The 25488-nt window shown below is 41.0% G+C and overlaps 1 protein-coding gene, 1 non-coding gene and 1 pseudogene across 3 annotated transcripts in view; 1 reads left to right on the top strand and 2 right to left on the bottom strand.

Annotated features, from left to right (window-relative positions):
* Window positions 1-380: 380 nt before the first annotated feature.
* On the top strand, window positions 381-440 carry LOC123568519 (small nucleolar RNA SNORD75). The gene has a single exon (XR_006691891.1). It is a non-coding gene; the product is annotated as a small nucleolar RNA SNORD75 (small nucleolar RNA).
* Window positions 441-1937: 1497 nt separating this feature from the next.
* KCNG3 (potassium voltage-gated channel modifier subfamily G member 3) overlaps window positions 1938-25488 on the bottom strand; it is a 56968-nt gene continuing 33417 nt past the window's right edge. For both annotated transcript variants that reach the window (XM_005576014.5, XM_005576015.5), the window contains exon 2: window positions 1938-4508. In XM_005576014.5, coding sequence (XP_005576071.1) covers window positions 3863-4508 — 646 coding nt within the window. In that variant the 3' untranslated portion in view covers window positions 1938-3862. The remainder of the gene's footprint in view (window positions 4509-25488) is intronic.
* Window positions 23727-24961, bottom strand: LOC141408351 (non-selective voltage-gated ion channel VDAC1-like; annotated as a pseudogene).

Here is a 25488-nt window from a genome sequence, read left to right as displayed (position 1 = left end):
AGGAAGTATATCCAGAGTACTAAGCCAAAAGTCTGGAAATCAAGCTTCTGGGACCTAACCTGACACTAGAGTGACCATGGCTAAATTACAACCCACTGGGAGCAGAGTTCCCTGGTTGCTAACATTTGGATCGGACAAAAGGCATACAACTGGGCCAAAATAGACCAGAAGGTTTCCACAACCCCCTTAGTTCCAACTTCCTATGACCCTATAAAATGATTAGACTATGTTTGATTGAATTGTATATTGCACACCATAAGGGAATGTACATTTATGAAGAGTCAGAGGACTCGAAATAGTCTATGACACTATGCATTAAGTTTGGAGTTACACAGCTGAATAGTAATACAGGGCTAGGAGCTTTCAATGTTTTATTTTTCATTTCTATGGAAAAGAGGTGAAGTGGACAGAAGGGATGTCTGAAATTCTATCCTGAGGCTTTAATATTTCAAATATTGTTTTGCATCTTTTTGTCTATTTTCTTTAAAAAGAAAAAAAAAGAGGAAAATAAGCTGCTATTAGCAAATACCAAGCCAACAGGGAAAATTCTCCCAACACCAACATCCAAATTAACCCCATCTCCACCTCTTCCAGATCACAGGACATCTGGACAAAGGTTTAAAAAGAGAAAAATTATTTTGACTTATTGACAGCCATTGTGGAAATAACTTTTCAGAAAGTACGAACTTACAAATGGGTAGTTATAAGTAACTAAAAAACCCAAGAACAAATGCAACTGTTTCAATTAGCAACAATGACAATACAGTAATAAAAGTCTTGAATTTGTTCACTTTCTAATGTATTCCCTAATTTTGTTTTTGTAATCCTAAAAATCCCATTTTAGAGAATACAAAACAAGTTACAGATTAGATCAAGTCATGTAAATTCAGGTGTGGTAAAATCAGATTAAAGATTCAGAGATGAGGGCTTTTTTCCTCTTTGGGTATTTTAATTTAGGATAATGTCTGACTTACTGGTACCACTATAGATATTAATGAAAACATTTCTGCCACGAAGACTGAGTTATAAGAGATGTCTGTAAGTATAGCTAAGAAAGAAGTGATACTTAATGGGTTTTTTTTAAAAAGCAGCAACAGGCCAGGCACAGTGTCTCATGCCCATAATTCCAGAGCTTTGGGAGGCTGAGGTGGGTGGAATGCTTGAGGCCAGGAGTTTGAGGCCAGCCTGGGCAACATAGTGAGACCCCTATCTCCACAAAAAAAATAAAAATAAAAAAATTAACCAGCATGGTGATGCACACCTATAGTCCTAGCAACTTGGGAGGCTGGGGTGGGAGGACTGCTTAAGCCTAGGAGTTGGAGACTGCAGTGAGCTATGATCACACCAGTGCACTCCAGCCTGGTCAACCAAGCAGAACTCTGTCTCTAGAAAAAAATAAATAAATAATGATAAAAGTAGTAACACTCTGGGAAAGTTACAAGAAAATGCTGTTCCTAAAAAAAATAACATCCATGAAGACAAAACCCTAATACATATTTTTTCATTTATGAATGAACTACTCTATCACATCTCATCGTCTCCTTATAAATGGGTAGCTTAACTGCCACTAGCATTTATCCAACATGCTTCTTTATGAAAATTGGTCCTGTGGAAAGTCTGGAATCACCAACAAGAGATTTCACACTTGTTACCTAAGGGTAGTATGAAATCTGTGTGTATATTTGCATATGTACATGCCATATATATATATATACACACACACACACACATATATATATATAACTATAGATGTATGCTTCTCCTTGTCTCTTCACACAGAAGTTTCTCCCCTCAAATCAGTCAACTGTTTGTGCCCGAGTCTGTAACAGACACTGTCGGGGATATAAAGGTGTATGCATGAGAGAGGATCCCAGCTCTCAAGACAGTTAAAATTTACTTGGGAAGATAGGACATATTCACATAAAGCGGTCCCAGTACCAGTAAAATTGATGGATATCATATTTTTATTAGTAATATGGAGGTGCTGTCATCTGCACATTGTTTGCATGAACCACAAAGCTTTAATCCAAATAGGTAAGAAAAAATAAATCCATGCCATTTATTTCAATTATATTAGAATACAATAAATATACAATAAATAATCGAATTTCTTTTGAGTATGTAAGAAATAGCATACCAGCAGTAGTAGGGAAGATAAGGCAAGATATTTAATGGCCAAAGTATTACATAAGCTTAGGAAAGGAAATTAAGGAAAAGAAAACAGTTTTGCTATTATTACCTCAGCATGACAATGACAAAGAAGTGTGATTTTTCCAGGCTTTTCTCAGAACCCAGAGGTGTGTGAAGATTAAACTGCTAGGCTAGGTTTCCGGAGATCCAGGTGTTAGCCCTGACTCCTTCACAATTATATCCTCTCCTGCCCTGATTTTCTATCTGTAATAGTTGAGGTTTGAACTAGATGATGGCTACAATTCCTTTAATGAACACTTCTGGTAACCCTTTATTTGATAAATATATCCAGGTCCTTCATCCTACCCACCACTTCCCAATCCCTGTCTTCTCTACCCCTGACAAAATTACTGTGTACAACATTCCATTTTTTATGAATCTGTCACTAATTATTTGTGTTTATATATACACTAACTTCTTTATGGTAACTGGTTGAAAAAGCGAAATTCTAACTCCTATTGCTAAAATTTAGTTACTAAACAATCATCACTTTTACATTACCTAGTCCTAATAATCTAGCCAGATTAACATGGCGTATTAGTCAATATTCTTACAAGAAGAGTTTTGCTGTAGCTGTGATTCACAATGGTTAAAGATCAGATCAAATAATTATGTATCCATTGCTTTTACTGGCTTAAAATTGACTTAGCTACACAGCAACTAAGAGTACAGTAATATTTAATTTCTTCCTTTTATGACAATCCAGTGACAACACATAAGTATGACTTTGGTACTAAAAGGCTATATAAATATCCTTTCATCTGATAAGTCTTATTAAACCTCTAGTGTTTGGGGGAAGAGGTTAAGAGAAGAAGAGATTGTAATATTGAGTCATATCAAATTATTCCTATTATAATTTTTATGTTGGAAGTATTCTTGTTTGGACATCTAAATATTAGGACAGTTATCACCTAGGAACAGCAATGAATTCAAATATTATCCAGTAAGATGCTAAACAACACAAGCTCTCATCAATTCTTAAATACCTTTTGAGTCATTTCAGTAAAGAGATAAATCCAAAATGGAAAAGGGAGAACATACTCAAGCTTCCATGAAGCTGCACAATAAGGTGAATAATTGGCACAAAAATAAAGCAAAGAATTGAGAAGTATGCTGGAAAAGTCTTTCAAATACTATTCTTGCTTGTATCTAGCTCTATTATACAGTTTAAATTTTGGCCAAATTTTTTAAGTATTTGTTAAACAGTTCCTGCATGTGACATATGTTTCCAGGATACTTCTGACATTGATATGAGAAATTATAAAACATTTAGAAATGAAAATGTTACTCTCAAACAAAAAACATTATAAGTTCCAAGCTTCTGAATTCATAAGATGGAAAAACACTTGGAAAATTGTACCTTTCTGTTTTAAAATGTTCAAATAAGGTATTTTTAAAAAATGTGTAATAATTCAAGGAAATGGGAAAACAAGTCCAAATAAAACCAGGTCCTAAAAGTTTACTCTAGGAGTCATTATTCTTCCTTTGCAGTCTCAATTCTATTTACTCCATAATAAGTAAACTGTTTTATCCCTTCGGCTGGGAAGGATAATTTTTACCCTACCAAGATGATGACAATGCCACTGCAGTGCTCACCCAGCAAGAAACACATAAATATGAAGTAGCATCAGGTCTTTCTATGAAGTGTATGCAAGAATTGATTTGCAGTGCATTAATTCAGGAATTCAGCAGAGAGGCTCCTACTATACCTAGCAGATCTAAACTTGAGCTCATGATAACACTGCACAAAGCTATGGTAGATAAAAGTGATAGGTAATGCTAATAGAACAATTCCACTGACAACACAAACTCCTCCAAGAATTCTTCCAGGCACTGTGATAGGATACATATCTCCATAGCCAACTGTAGTCATAGAGATAATCACCCACCAGCAGGCAGCGGGAATGCTGGTGAAGTCCTTGTTGGATGTTTCCAGGTCCAGCCCATGTTCAAGAAGCTGAGAAAGTGCACTAAAGATTGCCATGGCAACACAAATGAAGACAAGTAACATAACCATCTCTCGGTAGCAACGTTTGAGAGTCAAACCGAGTGTCTGAAGACCAATGAAGTGACGGGCAAGCTTAATCACCCAAAAAATCCTCATCATTCTAAGTACCCTCAAGGTGACTCCAGCCCTCTGGAGTTGAGAGTTCTCGCCTGTAAACACTGTCATCAACACGGAGATGTAATACGGTGTGATTGCCAGTAAATCTATGATGTTCAGGGGTCTCTTGACAAACTCACACTTGTTTTTGGAGACAATGAACCTCACGATGCACTCTGCAGTGAACCAACCTATGCAGATAGCTTCAATTATCCTGTCAAGAGAACAAAAGAAGAATTGATCATTTTATTTTTAAGCATTTTAATAGCTCTTAGATTTCTTCAGATAGTACTACACTGACATACTAATTCAGTTACTTTTCCAGAAAACATAAAGGACAATGTTACCAACATCATCAGATCACCAGGACGCACGCAACAGAACAACAAATCAATTCAGATGAAAATTAAGGCCAGGTGCAGTGGCTCACGTGTGTGATCCCAGGTCTTTGGAAGGCTGAGGTGGGTGAATCGCTTGTGCCCAAGAGTTCGAGACCAACCTGGGCACCACAGCAAAACCTCATCTCTACAAAAAAAAATACAAAAACCAGCCGGGTGTGGTGACACACAACTTGGGAGGCTGACGTGGGAGGATCACCTGAGCCTGGGAAAGTCAAGGCCAGAGTGAGCCATGACTGTGCCACTGTACTCCAGCCAGGGTGACAGAAAGAGACCCTGTCTCAAAAATTAAAAAAAAAAAAAAAAAATTGAACTTGATAAAGTTCTTACTTCTATGCTGCAATACTATTAAAATTATTTTTTTACTTGCCACTAATACTTATAAAAAAGATCTCTCTTATTTGGTAGTTTGAAATTAACTTATCCTCAGTTGGCCACAACATGAAATTTAACTTACTCTTGTAGGACAGTGGTTCTCAGCTGTGATACCAGTTCTGAGGTGGATTGGAAGGGCATTATTCCCACAGAATATGAACATATCTAAGTTTTTTGATGGGCTATTTCTTGGTAACTTACAGTCAATGCAAGATCATTTCCTAAAATGTGAATCTTCCTTCCCTTCCAATAGGCTTGTATGGGAGACACTGGCAGTGAGCAAGTTTATGGGGTACTGGGTGAGTGCCCTCACCAAGAACACACTAGGTCACAACCATTCTAAAAAGGCTCCCAGCAGAAACAAGGCCAAGTACTCCCACATTGGAGTAAAATGGCCACTAGGATTTTCCCAAAGACCACAACTACTTTGTCTTCCATCATCATTTTTACACAGCACATATTTTAAAAAGACTACATTTTACCTAGAGCAATATTTACCAGCCTTTCTGCATTACTGCATGCACTGAAAATAATTGCATGTATACAGCACACTGAAGTTAAGGGGTAGGATTCCTTTTTTTTTTGAGACGAAGTCTCACGCTGTCGCCCAGGCTGGAGTGTAGTGACGCCATCTCAGCTCACTGCAACCTCTGCCTCCCAGGTTCAAGCAATTCTCCTGCCTCAGCCTCTCCAGTAGCTGGGACTACAGGCGTCTGCCACCATGGCCGGCTAATTTTTGTATTTGTAGTAAAGATGGAGTTTCACCATGTTGGCCAGGCTGGTCTCGAACTCCCTACCTAAGGTGATCCGCCCACCTCAGCCTCCCAAAGTGCCAGGATTACAGCCACGAGCCACCACACCCAGCCAATGGGTAGGATTCTTGAAGAAGCCAGCATCCTGGGAGCTCTAGACCCCCGGCCCTCAGCCCACACACCCCAAAGCTGAGAAAATCAAGTTTCAACACCTCTGGCCCTGTGAGTGGTAACTTGAAGGTAATTTTAAATTTAATTAACATTTTAAAATTTTTTATTTTTTTAATTGAGATGGAGTCTCACTCTGTCACCCAGGCTGCAGTGCAGTGGCACGATCTCGGCTCACTGCAACCTCTGCCACCTGGGTTCAAGCAATTCTTGTGCCTCAGCCTCCCAAGTAGCTAGGACTACAGGCACATGCCACCAACCCCAGCTAATTTTTTTATATTTTTAGTAGAGATGGGGTTTCACCATGTTGGCCAGGCTGGTCTTGGACTTCTGACCTCAAGTGATCCGCCCACCTCGGCCTCCCAAAGTGCTGGAATTACAGGCATGAGCCACTATGCCCAACCCAAAATTTTTTCAATTCTGAATTAAAAGTTATAATTATTATACCATCACTTGTTTTTCTCCACATAATTCTTTCTCACCACTAACTTAAACCCAAACATTAGAAGTACAATGGAGAGAGAAGAAACTGGAGTAAGTGGGAGGAGAGCAGGTGGGGCAACATTTTGAAAAGAAGTACTCAAAGTGCATTCCACAGAACACAAGTGGTACTTGATGTTACTCACAGAAATGAATAAATACAATTAACCATGTTTCCCTATTGTAGGGCTTTACAGGGCTGTAAAGATTAACTTTATTTATTAACTTTTATTTTCTGAATAGGTATCCACATTCACATGGTTTAAATCACATGATTTTGGCCAGGTGCAGTGGCTCACACCTGTAATCCCAGCACTTTGGGAGGCCGAGGTGGGAGGATCACAAGGTCAGGAGATCGAGACCATCCTGGCTAACATGGTGAAACCCCATCTCTACTAAAAATACAAAAAATTAGCTGGGCGTGGTGGCGGGCGCCTGTAGTCCCAGCTACTGGGGAGGCTGAGGCAGGAGAATGGTGTGAACCCAGGAGGGGGAGCTTGCATTCAGCCGAGATTGCGCCACTGCACTCCAGTGACAGAGCGAGATTCCGTCTCAAAAAATAAATAAATTAATTAATTAATTAATCACATGATTAAACAAGAAAAAAGAATATAGAAAGAAAAGTCTCAGGCCAGGCATAGTGGCTCATGCTTGTAATCCCAGCACTTTGGGAGGCCGAGGTAGGAGAATTGCTTGAGCCCAGGAGTTCAAGACCAGCCTGGGAAACATAGTGAGGCCTCCTCTCTACAAAAAAATGAGGCAGGAGGATTGCTTGAGCCCAGGAGGTTGAGGCTGCAGTGAGTCATGACCAAACCACTGCACTCCCACCTGTGTGACAGACAGCACACCTTCCTCAAAAAAAAAAAAAAAAAAAAAAAAAAGGAAGGGGAAGGGAAAAGTCTCACGTCTCACCCTATTTCAGCCACCCAGTTCCCCGCCCTGGAGTCAACAAATATCATCACTTTCTTATGCATCTTTTCAGAGCTATTTGATGTATGTACAAACAAACAAAATTTTTTACTTATGTGTGTATATGTATGTATATACATGTATAGATATACAGATACATATATATACACATATATATGTATGTATCTCCTCTTACACAAATAGTAGCATGTTACACTAATTGTCCCGCCTCGTTTGGTTAATATATCATGGAGATCATTCCAAATCAATAAATAGAGAGCTCCCTCATTTCTTAAACATGGTGACACAGTGTTACACTGAATGTACTGTGATTTATTTAACCAGTCCACCAGATGAACATTAACAATGATGCAATGAATATTCTTTTTTTTTTTTTTTTTTTTTTTTTGAAACAGGGTCTTATTCCTGTCAACCATGCTGGAGTTCAGGGGCACCATCACAGCTCACTGCAGCCTCGAACGCCTAGGCTCAAGTGATCTTCCCACCTCAGCCTCCCAAGTAGCTGGGACTAAGGCAAGTACCACCACACCTGGCTAATTTACTTTTTATTTTATTTTATTTTATTTTTTACTTTTTGTAAAGATGGGGTCTTGCTATGTTGCCTGGAATGGTCTTGAACTCCTGGGCTCAAGCGATCTGCCCACCTTGGCCTTCCAAAGCACTGGAATTACAGGCATAAGCCCAGCCAATGCAATGAATACTTTTATTTGTATATCATTTTATTTGTATATCATGTATATCAACAGCAGATATATAAATCTGAGACTTGAAATTACTGGATCAAAGAAGACACATATGTGTTTGTAATTTTGATAGATCTTGCCAAGTTACCCCTACAGAGGTTGTACTAAATTACCCACCCACAGGCAATGCATAGGAGTGTCTATTCCCCATGGCCTCACTAATGTAAAGATTGTTGAACTTGGAGGTCTCTGCCACTCTGAGAGATGAAAAGTGCTAACTTATTTTGAGGGATGTTGAGCATCTTGGCACATGTTTAAGGGCCTGCTCTGTGACCTGTCTGTATCCTTTGCTCACAAAGGCTTTAATCTGCTTAGAAACAGTAGGAATATCCTTAAGAGTATCAGGCCAGGACTACTGTTCCTTGAAATACCAGTTTTGGAAAATGATTCCAGAGCCTTTGCCTATAAATTTCTTGGTAACAGGGTTTGACAAACTATAGCCTGGGGTCTAAATCCTGCCCGCTTCCTACTTTTTTTTTTTTTTTTTTTTTGGTATGGCACGCAACCTAAGAATGGTTCCTAATTTTTTTCCCCCACTGGTTTGAAATGGTGGTTTTTATCATACATTAAATTACCAATCATACCTAAGTAAAATTCTGGATTTTCCACTTTCCAGAGTGGAAAGTTTAGAACTTCACTCAGGTATATCTGATCAATCCATTCTATCTTATACTATGCTACTGTCAATTTTCATTACAGTTGACCCCTGAATAACAGGGGTTTGATCACAAGGATCCACTTATAGGCAGTTTTTCAACTAAATGTGACCAAAAATACAGTATTCGCAGGAAGTAAAACACGCTTATACAGACGGCCAATTTTTCATATACTTGGGTTTCCCACGGCCCACTGAGGGACTTGAGTATGTACACATTTTGGTATATGTGGGGGGTCCTGGAACCAACATCCTATGAGTACCGAGAAATGAGTGTACTTTGTTTTGATATCCAGTTGAATGTATCCACTTGTGTTCTTCCTTTTCAAGATTGTCCTGGTTATTCATAAGCACTTGCTCCTCCAACATGAATTTTATTTTTTCATATTTTTTAATGATTGGGGGAAGAAAAGAAATCTAAAAAATAACATTTTTTATGACGTGTACAAATTATATAAAATTTGAATTTCAGTGGCCATAAATAAAGTTTGATTGGAACACAGCCATGCTCACTCATTTACACACTATCGATGGCAGTTTTCACGGCAAAGTTGAGTAGTCATGACAGAGACCATATAGCTCTGCAAAACCTAAAGTACTTACTATCATTGGAAAAAAAAAAAAAAAAGTCTGCTATTGTGTTAAGCCACTGAGATTTTTTTTTTTTTTTTTTTTTTTGAGACAGGGTCTTACTGTCGCCCAGGCTGGAGCACAGTGGTGTGATGTCGGCTCACTGCAACCTCCACCTCCTGGACTCAAGCAATTCTCCTGCCTCAGCTTTCCAAGTAGCTGGGATTACAAGTGCGCACCACCACACCTGGCTAAGTTTTGTATTTTTAGGAGAGATGACGTTTCATCATGTTGGCCAGGCTAGTCTTGAACCCCCGGCCTCAACTTATCCACCTGCCTTGGCCTCCCAAAGTGCCGGAATTAAAGGCCTGAGTCACCGCACCCAGTCTGGGATTTCTCAATTGGTTGCTATCCTAGGTAGTAAACTGGTAAATATAGTAGGTAGTAGTAAGATGTGCACTTAAAAGGGATTGCAGGAGCACACAGCAGTGATAATAATAGTTTCCTTAGATTGGCTTGTGGGTAAGATGTACCAGTTCTCCAGCTAACATACTCTGTCTCTTCTCTAGCCAGACACAAGCAAGGGCACTGGGCTTGACGTCAAAGGCTCTGTGCTCTTTCCGTTCTGAAGGACAAGCCTCACCATCAAGAGGCAGATTTATACAGATCTTCTAAGGACCTTCTCAGTTCCAAAATCCTAAGATTCTATTAATTTCAGAAGAGTAAAAATGTCAATTGTGCCAAAAATACCAGAACATTTTCTGTCTAATTATTTCCAGCAGCAGCCAAAGTTGTTAAGACTAAGAAGGAGGAAATCCAAATGGTGTGGAATAATCACTCAGTAAGGGAATTTCAAAGAAGTAAGCTCGTCTGTAACGAGGTCCTCAGGGTTCTGCCTGCCCACACCCTAGGTCAGATGCAGTTTATTCAGAATTCCACACCAAAGGGATGAATCAGTGAGAAACCCCAGGCATCACTTTCACCTTCAATTACACCAAGGCAGTCTCTAGCAACAAACACCACCAAGCCTGCCAAAACTCCTCATGTTTCCAAATGGCACTCTCACCAATGCCACCACTGACAACTGCTGAAAAACTGAGTACTGTTCACTGAACACAAGAGCAAACAACTGGGTACTCCCGGAGGTTACTTCTGTAAAATTAAACAGGAAAAAAAAAACTAAAGATACTGAGACATCACATTCCTTTGAAGCCCATTCTGATTTCTTCTGAGGTTCAAACATCTAGATGTTCATGAATGTATGCCTAATAAAAATATTCACCACTGACTGATGCCTTTCAGTTGAGCACTATGCCACTATGCCAAACACTTTACAGATATCATCTCGTCTGATCCCTTTCAAGAAGTCTATGAAATAGGCATTTCCCCTAGTACCTACACTTTACAGATGACAGTGTTGACACTGAAAGGTTAAGCACTTTTCCAAGGTCACACAACTAAGAAGCTGCAATTACACAGGTAACGAAACCCCCATCTATAAGGTTTTAAAGCTACAAGGAGCATTTGGAAATGCAAATGATTTTATGACAATGTCCATTGTTAAGATTAAATGGGACCTGGCACAGTGGTTCACACCTGTAATCCCAGCACTTTGGGAGGCCAAGGTGGGCGGATCACTTGAGGTCAGAAGTTCCAGACCAGCCTGGCCAACATGGTGAAACACTGTCTCTACCAAAAATACAAAAATTAGCTGGGCGTGGTGGTGGACGCCTGTAATCCCAGCTACTCGGGAGACTGAGGCAGGTGAATTGCTTGAACCTAGAAGGCAGAGGTCACAGTGAGCTGAGATAGTACAGCTGCACTCCAATCTGGGTGACAGAGCAAGACTCCAACTCAAAAAACAAAACAAAACAAAACAAAAAAAAAGATTAAATGATATTATATGTCAATCATTTGGTCTCCAGGGTTTACATTAGAACCGAATTTTTTTGTGTGTATGCCAGGGGCAGTGACACACACCTGTAATCTCAGCACTTTGGGAGGCTGAAGTGGGAGGACTGCTTGAGCCCAGGAGTTTAAGACCAGCCTGGACAACAAAGCAAGACCCCGTCTCTACTACAAATAATGTTTTAAAATTAGCAGGGGGCCAGGCACAGTGGCTCATGCCTGTAATCCCAGCACTTTGGGAGGCTGAGGCAGGTGGATCACTTGATCAGGAGTTCGAGAGCAGCCTGGCCAACATGGTAAAACCCCATCTCTACTAAAAATATAAAAAATTAGCTGGGCGTGGTGGTGCACGCCTCTAATCCCAGCTACTCAGGAGGCTGAAATAGGAGTATCTGCTTGAACCCAGGAGGTGGAAGTTGCAGTGAGCTGAGTCCGTGCCACTGCACTCCAACCTGGACGACAGAGCAAGACTTTGCCTCAAAATTAATTAATTAATTAATTAAAATTAGCAGGGAGTGGTGGTGTGTGCCTGTAGTCCTAGCTACTTGGGAAGCTGAGGTGGGAGGATCCCCTGAGCCCAGGAGGTCAAGGCTGTATTGAGCCATGATCTTGCCACTACACTCTAGCCTGGGCAACAGAGTGAGACCCTACCTCAAAAACAACAACAACAACAACAACAACAACAACAGAGATACAATCAAGAGTGAAAGGGCAACCTATAGAATGGGAGAAGATATTTGCAAGTCATGTGTCTGATTAAGAGTTAACGTACAGGATATACAAAGAATTCCTGCAACTCAGTAACAACAAAAAAAATCAACCCAATTAAAAAATGGGCAAAGGATTTTTTAGATTAATTTTTTAAATTTTCATGGGTACATAGTAGGTGTATATATTTATGGGTTACATGAAATATCTTGATACAGGCATGCAATGCATAATAATCACATCAGGGTAAATAGGGTGGTGAAAAAAAAATATATATATATAATATATAAAATATATATAATATATAAAAAATATATATATATATTTTTTTTAAGAGACAGAATTTTGCTCTGTCACCCATGCTAGCGCATAGTGGTGCAGTCATAGCTCCCTGCAGCCTCAAATTCACCTCCGGCATTTATCCTTTGTGTTACAAACAATCCAGTTATACTTTCTTAGTTATTTTGAAACATAAGATTAAATTATTTTTTACTACAGTCACCCTGTCATGCTAGCAAATACCAGGTCTTACTCATTCTTTCTAACTATTTTTTTATAACCATTAACCATACCCACTTCCCCACCACCACTGCTACCCGTCTAAGCCTCTGGTAACCATCCTTCTACTCTCTACATTCATGAGTTCAATTGTTTTCATTTTTAGCTCCCACAAATAAGTGAGAACACAAGAAGTTTGTCTTTCTGTGCCTGATTTATTTCACTTAACAAAATGACCTCCAGTTCCATCCATATTGTTGCACATGGCAGGACCTCATTCTTTTTTACGGCTGCATAGTACTCCATTGTGTATATGTACCACATTTTCTTTATACATTCATCTGGGGGTGTGTGTGTGTGTGGTGTGTGTGTGTGTGTGTGTGTGTGTGTGTGTGTTTTGTTTTGAGATGGGGTCTTGCTCTGTCATCCAGGCTGGAGTGCAGTGGTATGATCAAGACTCGCTGCAACCTGCGCCTCCAGGGTTCAAGTGATTCTCTTGCCTCAGCCTCCTGAGTAGCTGGGACTACAGGTGCATGCCACCATGCCTGGTTAATTTTTGTATTTTTAGTAGAGATGGGATTTCCCCATGTTGGCCAAGCTGGTCTCGAACTCCTGACCTCAAGCGATCTGCCTGCCTCAGCCTCCCAAAATGCTGGGATTACAGGCATGGGCCACCGTGCCCAGCCGCATTCATTTGTTGATGGCACTTAGGTTGCTTCCAAATCTTGGCTAACATGAATAGTGCTGCAACAAACATGGGAGTGCACGCATCTTTCTGATATGCTGATTTCCTTTCTGTTGGGTAAACACCCACTCAACAGTGGGATTGCTGGATCATATGGTAGCTCTATTTTCAGTTTTTTAAGGAACCTCCAAACTGTTCTCCATAGTGGTTGTACTAATTTACATTTCCACTAACAGTATACGAGGGATCCCTTTTCTCCACATCCTCGCCAGCATTTGTTATTGTCTGTCTTTTGGATGAAAGCCATTTTAACTAGAGTAAGATGATATTTCATTGTAGTTTTGATTTGCACTTCTCTGATGATCAATGATGCTGAGCACCTTTTCCATATACCTGTTTGCCATTTGTATGTCTTCTTTTGAGAAATATCTATTCAGATTTTTTGCCCATTTTTAAATCAATTTATTAGATATTTTTCCTATAGAGTTGTCTGAGCTCCTTATATGTTCTGGTTTTTAATCCCTTGTCAGATGGGTAGTTTGCAAATATTTTCTCCCATTCTGTGGGTTGTATCTTCACTTTGTTGATTCTTTCCTTTGCTGTGAAGAAGCTTCTTAATTAGGTATGATCCCATTTGTTCACTTTTGCTTTGGTTGCCTATGTTGGTGGGATATTGCTCAAGAAATCTTTGCCTACTCCAATGTCCCAGAGATTTTCCCCAATGTTTTTGTGTAGTAGTTTCATAGTTTGAGGTCTTAGATTTATGTCATTAATCCAGTTTGATTTGTTTTTTTTATATAGTGAGATAAAGGGTCTAGTTTCTTTTGCATATGGATGTCCAGTTTTCCCAGCACCATTTATTTAAGAGACTGTCCTGGACAAAGGATTTGATATTCTCAAAAGTTAATAAGGCTGATGAGCATATGAAAAGATGCTCAACATTATTAATCATCAGAGAAATGCAAATCAGAACCACAATGAGGTATCACCTTATACCTACAGGATGACTATTATACAAAAAAAAAAAAAAAAAAAAATCACACCAGAAAAGCACGAGTGTCTACAGCACTGTTGGTAGGATTGTAAAAGGGTGCATCCACTATGCAAAACAGTATGGAGGTTCCTCAAAAAATTAAAAATAGAAATATCACATGCTGCAGTAATCACTCTTCTGGGTACATATCCAAAACAACTGAAAGCAGGGTGTTAAAGAAATATTTGCACACCCACGTTCACAAATACAAAGGAAGCATTACTGACAATAGTTAAGATGTGGAAGCAATCTAAATGTCCACTGACAAAAGAATAAAGAAAATTGGAATATAGCTGGGCGTGGTGGCTCATTTCCCAGCACTTCGGGAGGCTGAGGTGGGTGGATCACCTGAGGTCACGGAGTTCAAGACCAGCCTGGACAACATGGCAAAACCCCATCTCTACTAAAAATATATATATATAAAATACATACAGAATTCGCTGGGCATGGTGGCATGCACTTGTAATTCCAGCTACTTGGGAGGCTGAGGCAAGAGAATTGCTTGAATCGGGAGGCAGAGGTTGCAGTGAGCCAACATTGCACCCCTGCACTCCAGGCCTGGGTGACAGAGCAAAACTCTGTCACACACACACACACAAAAACAACACAGAAATATATATATACAGTGGAATATTATTCAGCCTTAAAAAGAGAGAAAATTGGCTGGGTGCGGTGGCTCACACCTGTAATCCCAGCACTTTGGGAGGCCAAGGCGGGTGGATCATGAGGTCAGGAGATCGAGATCATCCTGGTTAACAATGGGGAAACCCCGTCTCTACTAAAAATACAAAAAAAAAAAAAAAAAGTAGCCGGGTGTGGTGGCGGGCGGCTGTAGTCCCAGGTACTTGGGAGGCTGAGGCAGGAGAATGGCGTCAACCCAGGAGGCAGAGCTTGCAGTGAGCAGAGATCGCACCACTGCATTCCAGCCTGGGCGACAGAGCGACAACTCCAACTCAAAAAAAAAAAAAAGAAAGAAAATCAATCTGGGTGCGGTGGCTCATGCCTGTAATCCTAGCACTTTGGGAGGCTGAGGTGGGCAGATCACCTGAGGTAAGGAGTTCGAGACCAGTCTGGCCAACATGGCGAAACCTCGTCTCTACTAAAAGTACAAAAATTAGCCAGGTGTGGTGGTGGGTGTCTATAATCCAAGCTACTCGGGAGGCTGAGGCAGGAGAATCACTTGAACTGGGGAGGCAGAGGTTGCAGTGAGCCGAAATCGTGCCATTGTACTCCAGCCTGGACGAAAGAGCAAGACTCCATCTCAAAAAAAAACAAAAAAACAAAAAAAAGGAAATCCTGTTACATGGATGAACCTTGAAGACATTACGTTAAGTGAAATACGCCAGTCACAAAAAGACAAATACTATGTGATTCCACTTATATGAGGTATCTAAAGTACTCAAATTCACAGAAACGGAAAGTAAGATGGTAGTTACAGGCAGTTGGAAAAAGGTAAAAGAGAAGAGTGGTTTGATGGGTACAAAGCTTCAGATTTGCAAGATGAAAAAGCTCTGAAGATCTGTTTCATAACAATATGAATATATTATACTTAACACCACTAAACGGTATACTTAAAAATGGTTAAGATGGCAAATTTTATATTATGTGTATTTTACTACAATTTTAAAGAGCAAACATATGAGCAGTGGTGGAATTCAAATCTATGCCCCCAAGGAGGCTAAAGCCTTAATACACAACGTTTTTATTTTTTATGTTCTTTATATTTTGTAGAGCTGAGGTCTCGCTATGTTGCTCAGGCTGGTCTTAAACTCCTGGCCTCCCAAAGTGCTAGAGGCTACACACGTGAGCCACCACACCCAGCAAGTTAGACTGCTCAGCCACACCACCCATGGGGTCAATGGAAAAACAAAAACAAAGACAGTGCTTTGACATTAATTAATTTTTGACTTACATTCTGCTTAACCTCAGAAGAATTAAAGGAGACTGTTCCTGTCATTAATACCAAACAGAACCTGATTAAAATTTAATATTACAAGGACAACTATGAAAATTAATACACAAAACAGTTGTGGCTGGCCCCAATGGTTCATGTCTGTAATCCTAACATTTTGGGAGGCCAAGGCAGGAGAATTGCTTGAGCCCAGGAGATCTTGGAATATGGTGAGATCTCACAATATAGTCAGATCTCATCTCTACTAAAAATTTTCAAAAAATTAGCCAGCGTGGGGCATGTGCCTGTAGTCCAGTTACTTGGGAGGCTGAGGTGGGAGGATCACTTGGGCCCAGCAGCTTGAGGCTGCAGTGAGCTATGACTGTACCATTATAATCCAGACTAGGCAACAGACCAAAATCCTGTCTCTTGAAAAAAACAAAAATAAAAAAATTATATGTGTGTATATATATGTACATGCACAGCTGAAAGCTGAGTCTGAATAGCTGACTGGAAAAAGCTAAATGAATTACACAAGCAATAGGCCAACACAGAAAACCACCTAAAGTAATACACGTGTATTTATTATATACCTATATTATGTGCATATATAATTATAATACATTTAAAATAATATATAGTATATTTTAAATACAGTACAATATCACAATGTGTAAGGATATAAAATAAGGAAATGTTATATGAATCCAAACCCCAATAATTTTGTTACTTAGTAATTATATTTACACTGGAATAGAATTTTAAGATAAAACTTAACAGTTTTGGCAGGGAAAAAATGAAACGTATTTATAACTTCTTTGAAGCCATAAATATTGACACATCAGTATAAGATGAAAGGCATAGACTGCAATCACTTTTTAAGTCCTCCAAAAATAATACGGCCCGGTGCAGTGGCTCACACCTGTTAAGCCCAGCACTTTAGGAGGCCAAGGCAGGAGGATCACTTGAGCTTAGTAGTTCGAGATCAGTCTGGGCAACATGTCAAAACCCTATCTCTACAAAAAATACAAAAATTAGCCAGGCATGATGGTGCGTGCCTGCAGTCCCAGTTACTTGGGAGGCTGAGGAGGCGCACCTGAGCCCAGGGCTGCAGTGAGCCATGATCGCACCACTATATTCCAGCCTAAGCAAGAGTAAGACCAGTCTCAAAAAACAACAACAACAAAAAAGATTGTGACCATTATTATTATTACTACAAACCATATCTGAGCTCAGAGCCTTCCATTTACAAAAGTTCAGTTCAAGTCCAATTTAAAAACATTCTAAAAGAAAGTAAAAAGTATGCCCAACTAGAAGAGCAATCACCACAATCGAGTCAGCAGCAGCTTAAATCAGCCTTAACAACCCCAGGAGTGCCACAAAAGGAAAAGTTACCCTTCTTACTTGAAGCCTTTGGATTTAAATGTACAAAGCATTTCCAATCACATTTCTAACAGGCATGTACAATGTAATAACACGAAGCACAATAAAAATTTCCAACAAACTGCACATCAACAGCCACTTCATTACCTAGAGTCTTTCATGTCCTTATAAGAGTTTTTCTCAACAACAATTGGTTAAATGGGGGAAAAAAAAAAAAGTAGGGTTTTTTGAAAGAAAAAAACATGATTTTTTTTACACACTTTAATTATCTTACAGAGAAAAAATCTATACCATTCGTACCTCTTTATCTTCCAACCTAGATCAATAATAAATGAAAACACATAATTGAACACTTATTCAAGTTCCAAACATCTTTCTATAAATTTACATACTAATTCATTTAATTCTCACAACTGTATGCAATAGGTTTTGTTATGATCCCCACCTACAAATGAAGAAACTAAGCCAAAGAGAAGTAACTAGTGGCCAAGTGCAGTAGCTCATGCCTGTAATCCCAGCACTTTGGGAGGCCAACAACGGCAGACTGCTCAGGCAGACTGCCTGAGCCCTGAGTTCAAGACCAGCCTGGGCAATGTGACGAAACTCCATCTCTGCAAAACACAGAAAAAAAAAAAAATTAGCCAAGCATGGGGGCACGCGCCTGTACTCCCAGCAACCTGGGAGGCCGAGGTAAAAGGGTTCCTTGAGCCCGGGAAGGTTGAAGCTAAAGTGAGCTGTGATTGTGCCACTGCACTCCAGCTGGGCGACACAGAGACTTTGTCTCAAAAAAAAAGAGAGAAGTAACTAAATCATGTCACACAGATAATAAATGACAGGTTAATAATATTTACAAGGCTGGCCAGGCACAGTGGCTCATGCCTATAATCCTAGCACTTGGGGAGGCCGAGGCAAGCAGATCACACACACACACACGAAAGGCTGGGCACAGTGGCTCATGCCTGTGATCCCAATACTTTGGGAGGCCAAGGCAGGAGGATCACTTGGGCCCAGGAGTTCGAGGCTGCAGTGAGCTATGATCACACCACTGCACTCCAGCCTGGGCAACAGAGTGAGACTCTATCTCTAAAAAAAAAAAAGAAAAAAAAAATGTACAAAGCTAGGTGTGGTGGCACGCACCTGTAGTCTCCCAGCTACCTGAGAGGCTGAGGAAGGAAGATCACTTGAGCTCAGGCTTCAAAACCGGCCTGAGCAATATAGTGAAACCCCTCATCTTAATATATAAATAAATAAATTTTCAACAAACAAAACATATGTACTCACTGACTAAGTCATACCTTGAATCACGCCTGGGATGCATGGATGTCCCTATACAGCTACAGTCAAAGTGTGTGTTAATTTTTACGTTCCTCACTTGATACCATTTTGTTTCCTTATGCTCACGTTTGGATGGCCATTTCATTAGGACATGTGGCAGGACGAGGATAATGATAAATGAAAAGTTCACTCTCTCAAAGTCATTGAGATTGGCCACAGAGAGCTGGGTTCCTCCCACAGTTTTTTTTTTTGTTTGTTTTTGTTTTTGTTTTTGTTTTTGTTTTTTTTTGAGACGGAGTCTCGCTCTGTCGCCCAGGCTGGAGTGCAGTGGCCGGATCTCAGCTCACTGCAAGCTCCGCCTCCCGGGTTTACGCCATTCTCCTGCCTCAGCCTCCCGAGTAGCTGGAACAACAGGCGCCCGCCACCTCGCCCGGCTAGTTTTTTGTATTTTTTAGTAGAGACGGGGTTTCACCGTGTTAGCCAGGATGGTCTCGATCTCCTAACCTCGTGATCCGCCCATCTCGGCCTCCCAAAGTGCTGGGATTACAGGCTTGAGCCACCGCGCCCAGCCCCTCCCACAGTTTTTAAGGGGCTGCTATTATTCTACCGGATCTCTTTTCTTCCTGCAATCGCCTCCACCTTTGCTTTTCTCACTTTCCCTTAGCACACAGGAACACGGGGCTATCACCCTTGCCTGAGGAATCTGGCTTCTGCCTCCTAAACACAGTTTACCCTCTGTGGTTCCTCTGTCCTCTGTTTTGGCAACAGAGGTACCAGATCCACGTTCTCTCTTTATTGGGAAACAGGGACTGATGACTGTCTACAAAGAAACAACCAAGTTTCTGACTGCAAATGCAAAGACAACAATACCTGTCCTGCTAAGACACGCTATCCATCATACATAAATCTCCACCAAAGTGTGTTTCTGTGAAAAATTACAGGCAATTACTACAAATAACCCTTATCTTCTTCAACTCCTTTTGGCATAATTCAATATTCAACCCAAATACATGACTTAAGTGCATTGTAGTGTCTGCAGTGTAGCCTGAGGTACTGTCTTGCAAGGAGCTCTGTCCCGCTAGTGTGAGTTTGTAGAGACAGACTCTAAAACCTCAGAAAGAAGCAACATAGGAGACCCCATTACTTAAAAAAAAACAAACATAAGAACCTCAGGAAGAAACAGTTTTGATATTATGTCATTGTGGTAGGCTTCTGTTTCTTAAACCTTTAGAGATGAAGAACTGAGACCATTCAACACACAAGAGAAGACAGAATGGCCGGATGCCTAAAATCCCAGCACTTTGGGAGGCCAAGGTGGGTGGATTACCTGAGGTCAGGAGTTCGAGACAAGCCCGACTAACATGGTGAAACCCCGACTCTACTAAAAATACAAAATTAGCTGGGCGTGGTGGCACGTGCCTGTAATCCCAGATACTCGGGGGGCTTAGGCAGGAGAATCGCTTGAACCCGGAATGTGGAGGTTACAGTGAGCCAAGATGGCGCCACTGCACTCCAGACTGGGCAACAAGAGCAGAACTCCGTCTCAAAAAAAAAAAAAAAAGAGAGAGACAAGACAGAATGGTATTATGGTATTATGACCCCCCAAATACCCAGGCCCATTCACCATCGGCCCAAAGCCAGTTCCGCCCCACTCCACACCCTCATCTACTTCCCTCATGTCCTATTTTGAAATAAATCTCAGATTGTGCATTTATCCCAGAGTCCTTTCTCACCCGCCCTGCCTGGCAAGTCAACTAATGTGCACAAAGGAGGCACGAAATGTGCATGGCTTCAGTCTGAGTCTCCTGAGACAGGTCACTTGTAGCCAGGATGATGCAATGTCCTGGAGTCAGGATGGGATGACATATTAACTTGGATGTGGCTGTAAGCCCATGGAGCCCATTAATTCATTCATCATGCAACAAAGCTCATGAGTGAGTGCCTACTGTATGTCAGGCCACAGAGAGGTGTATAAAGATAAATTAAAGATAGAACTTAAGCATAGTTATGCAAGATGTTATCAGCTGGGTGCAGTGTCTCACACCTGTAATCCCAGCACTTTGGGAGGACGAGGCAGGCAGATCAAGAGGTCAGGAGATGGAGACCATCCTGGCTAACATGGTGAAACCCTGTCTCTACTAAAAATACAAAAAATTAGCCAGGCATAGTGGCAGACACCTGTAGTCCCAGCTACTCAGGAGGCTGAGGTGGGAGAATGGTGTGAAGCTGGGAGGCAGAGCTTGCAGTGAGCCGAGATCGCACCACTGCACTCCAGCCTGGGCAACAGAGCAAGACCCCATTTCAAAAAAAAAAGATGTTATCACTGGGGAAACCAGATGAAGGGTAAAACCGAACTCTCTGTGCTGTTTTTGCAACTTCTTGTGAGTGTAAAACTATTTCAAGCCAGGCAAAGTGGCTCACATCTGTAATCCCAGCACTTTGGGAGGCTGAGATGGGAGGACTTCTTGAAGCCAGGAGTACGAGACCAGCATGGACAACATAGCGAGACCCCCATCTCTACAAAAAAAAATAGCAGGCATGATAGTGCATGCCTGTAGCCCTAGCTACTCAGGAGGTGGGAGAATTGCCTGTACCCAGGAGTTTCAGGCTGCAGTGAGTCATGATTGTACCACTGCATTCCAGCCTGGGCAACAAAGCAAGACTCTGTCTCTAAATATAAATAGGTAAATTAATTAATTAATAATTGTTAAATCATTTCAAAATAAAAGGATTTTAAAAAGAAGATAAAACAGACTGAAAATTTGCAACCCAGCAAAGGGTAAGATATACCCTCCCTAACAACAAACCTATCCTTAAAAACTCAAAAATAGAATGTAGAAAGTAATAAAAGCTATAATTGATGTGTGTTAAGTTCAGAAGAAGAAAAGTTTTTCTTCATCTGGGAGATGACGGAAGGCTTCTTTGAGAAAGTGGCAATTTAATTTGGCATGGAAAGACCAGCACAAGCAAAATCAGGAAAGTGCCAGATACCTGATGAAGTGAAAGCAATTACATTTAAAAAGTTAACAAAACAAAACACGGATGCGAGCAGATGCCCTACATAGATTAAACAGGTGCGCGACACTGGGCCACTGCCCAGTGTTTTAGGCTTCCCCTAAATGGAACGGCAAGTGAAGAAAATAAAAGGCACCTCGAAATATCTTACTACAAAAAATGGCCCCTCTGACTGTTCCTTTGATTTTCTTAACTGATAAAAAGGTAGACATCATCTTCTAGGAGCTAATTTACACAAAGAATTTCATCCAATCCCATGTATCAGTGTTCGTGTTCATTACCCTCTAATGGAGGGCGTGGGCTGCTTTTCCCTTAGCTCCAAACCCACTCCGTGGACAAACCAGAGGTATTTCTGTGTGTGCCTTGCCTGAGGCTCTTGAGAGTCAGACATCATCTCTTTCTGACTGACCCAGAAATCAGGATGCGCTTCTCTCCACCAGAGCCAGGGAGTGTGTTTTCAGAAGACTGCCCTGCTGTAGGGGACATATACATACAGGCAAAGGGATCAAAAATCTGTGGTTCTGACACTCACTGCTAAAAACTTTCCAGAGATGACAGCAGCAGAAACTCAGGCCTGACATCACCTGTGGTCCCCAGCCCCACACTCTCCACTCTGGGTGGACCCCCTTAATCTTCAGGTGCCACAATCCCTTCCTGCACCTTCACCACTACCCCAGCGTACATGTATTTGCTTAAATAATGCTACAGGAAGATCAATCTCAATAATCTGTTCCTATTCCATATATGACTACCATGTGGGTTCTATTCCTTTTTTATTTAACTGGCAATTCATTAGTAAAAGAATTATGAGACTGGAAAGGATATCAAGATCTACCTCTTCAAATAAGATCATCTGACAAAAAGTGATAACAATTCTTTTATTTAAGAGTATTTTACCATTTTTGCTTCAAGATAGTTTTTATCTACAGAACAACTTGGGAAGATGAATATCAACAAATGATATTTTTAATTTTTTGAGGTTTCAATATTTTATTCAAGTTTTATTTTAAGTGATATTAATTACAGCACTTGAAGGGGAGGATCTAATTCCACACAATATGACTCTAAAATGTACCCATTAAACTGCTGAAAAATAAATTGAGTGGTGAGAATGCAACAGAAGTCCAATTTAGATTCTAAGTGTTGTCACCATGTGATTACAATCACACAACCTCTCCCCAGCTTATAGCTAGAGCTCCTGGAAGCTATTTCATACTCTGGTGCAAGGGCAAAAAAGCACAACACAAGAAGGAATTCAGTACTGAATTACTGGCTTCATCAGATCCACCCTCTCCACCCCAAAATGGTACAACAGAAGCAGCTGTCACGCCCTGCAGACCTTTTGGTATAAGAGAGGTGATGAAGGACTGGGATGGAAACAGGTCATGAAGATCTGTCTAAAAAGGTCCCTTAACCGGGTGCGGTGGCTCACGCCTGTAATCCCAGCACTTTGGATCACTTGAGGTCAGGAGTTGGAGAATAGCCTGGTCAACATGTTTAAACCCCGTCTCTACTAAAAATACAAAAATTAGCAGGGCATGGTGGCATATGCCTGTAATCCTAGCTACTGGAGAGGCTGAGGCACAAGAATCACTTGAACCCAGGAGGCGGAGGTTGCAGTGAGTTGAGAGCACAGCACTGCACTCCAGCCTGGGTGACAGAGTGAGACTCTGTCTCAAAAATAAATAAATAAATAAATAAAATAAAAAAGTCTTCGTCAGGTGAATTTGTACACACCATGATGCAATGAGCCTCTCATCTACTGGGGTTAGGAAACCAAGGTTCAATTATCAGAAAGTTACAGTTTCATTCATTTATTCAATACAAATTTACAAAGTGCCTATACATAATCAGCTTCCACTTGCAGCCGTTTCTAGATTTTTTTAAAACCTGGCATCTCTACAAGGGCTACCAAATTCCCCCCAAGTCTACAGCTAAAAGGACTTTTTTTGGAATTGGGTTTCTTCTGTATCTCTGAAAAGGTAGCACTCTTTTTGAATCATCTTTAACCTGGAGGTCTAGCATGAAATTTAGCAGTACTTGCATCTCAGATATATGTTAAAAGATACATTAAATTCTGAAGGTAGCTATACTGCAAACTAGTTAAAATTAAACAACTGTACAGTATTCATTTGTGCTTGAAATTCTAGTCCTAAACCAAGCTCATGGCCACCAGCATGGACGTTCTTGCCATCCAGTTGAGCTGACAGCATCAGCTTCATACTTGGCTTTATGATCTGAGTCTATCCTAAACCTGTCAGGCTAGGGTTGTACACTTTAGCCAAGAAGCAGGCATCAGGGTCCATCTGATACTTGCCTGCTGTTCTGAAGTGAGTGTTACTGTTTCCTGATGTCCAGGCAAGCTTAACCGTAGTCTCCAACTTCTTATTCACCTCTGGGAAATAGAGGTGCCAAAATCTGCCCTGTCATTCACATAAGTATGAAGCTGGAATTCATCAGTCTTGTAGCCAAGAGTAAAGTTCCTCTGGGTCTCTTAAAACTCTGCAGTCTCAAAATTCATCCAGTAGCCAGCCAGTCAGCCCTCATAACCCAGCACTAGAGCACCCCAGATTGAAGGTCCAGCGATGTCAAAATCCACAGTGCAACCCAGGTTGATATGCTCCTGCCTATAGCGGGTTTCGATTTTAGCATTTTTCTCCCCCCAGCGTTAGGTGAGAAGTGATGAATCGAAGGTCAGCTTCAGTCCACATGCAAGCTGATCCTCCATGCAATCTCGGTGCCCAGTGTGTGGTGTTTCATTTCTCCATAATCGTCAGGTCATATCTGGTCCATCTGTACTTGGTTCACAGGCTGCCAGTCACCTTGGTGGCCTCAGTGTTGGGCTGAGCCTGAGTTTGTAAATTCCAATCCATTCTCAGATTTTGTTTTCAAATCAAGTTTTATTAAGCCAAATCCATAGCCCTTGGTGAACACATCCCTGGCAGATTTGCCAAGTTCAGCGTACGTGGGAGGCATAACCATCTTCTGCTCAGAGGCGGTGGCAGCGGGCTCAGTGGTGGCGGCGGGCTCGGTGGTGGCTGCAGCGGGGGCTGCCTCAACAAATGACATTTTTGAAAAGTAAAGTAGTTCATGCTGATATCATTATTTGCTATTTCCTAACCACAGGTAACTAATTTGTCCAGTGCTCAACTCAGATTATTTTTACTTAACTAGGTACTCACTGCAAACATCAGGACAATGATACTTCTACGCTCAAAAAGTTTCCAATATGTACATTAAAACAAGTTGCCCAGGTTGGTCTAGAACTGCTGGCCTCAAGTGATCCACCTGCCTTGGCCTCCCAAAGTGCTCGGATTACAGACCATGAGCCACTGAGCCCAGCCAAAACAAAAGATTTAATCAAAGCAGGGATATTTCAAAGTATCTAGCCTATAAGGTCTTCCTGAAACAATAAGCTAAGTGTTTTAATCTACAGCCATGAATACAAAAACATTCGCAGTACTAAAAAGAGCAATACTCAAATAATCCGAGTACTGAGGTATTGCTGACTCCTAACTCTCCACAGATAAGAGCTAAAATTCATGAGTTATCATCCAAGGCTTCAGATCTGCCACTCTCCGCCTTGTACCATCTGCTCCAACTAATGGAAACTAACACAGTCCCCAGTCTTCTCACGCCTCTTGCCTTTGCACATCTACCCTCCCTTCTTGGCCAACATCAACCAGGCTTTCAAGTCTGAGCTCAAGCATCACCACCCCAGGGAATC

This window comes from Macaca fascicularis, chromosome 13 (assembly GCF_037993035.2).
Source record: "Macaca fascicularis isolate 582-1 chromosome 13, T2T-MFA8v1.1".
Lineage (NCBI taxonomy): Eukaryota > Metazoa > Chordata > Mammalia > Primates > Cercopithecidae > Macaca > Macaca fascicularis.
This window is presented reverse-complemented; position numbering and strand designations above follow the sequence as displayed.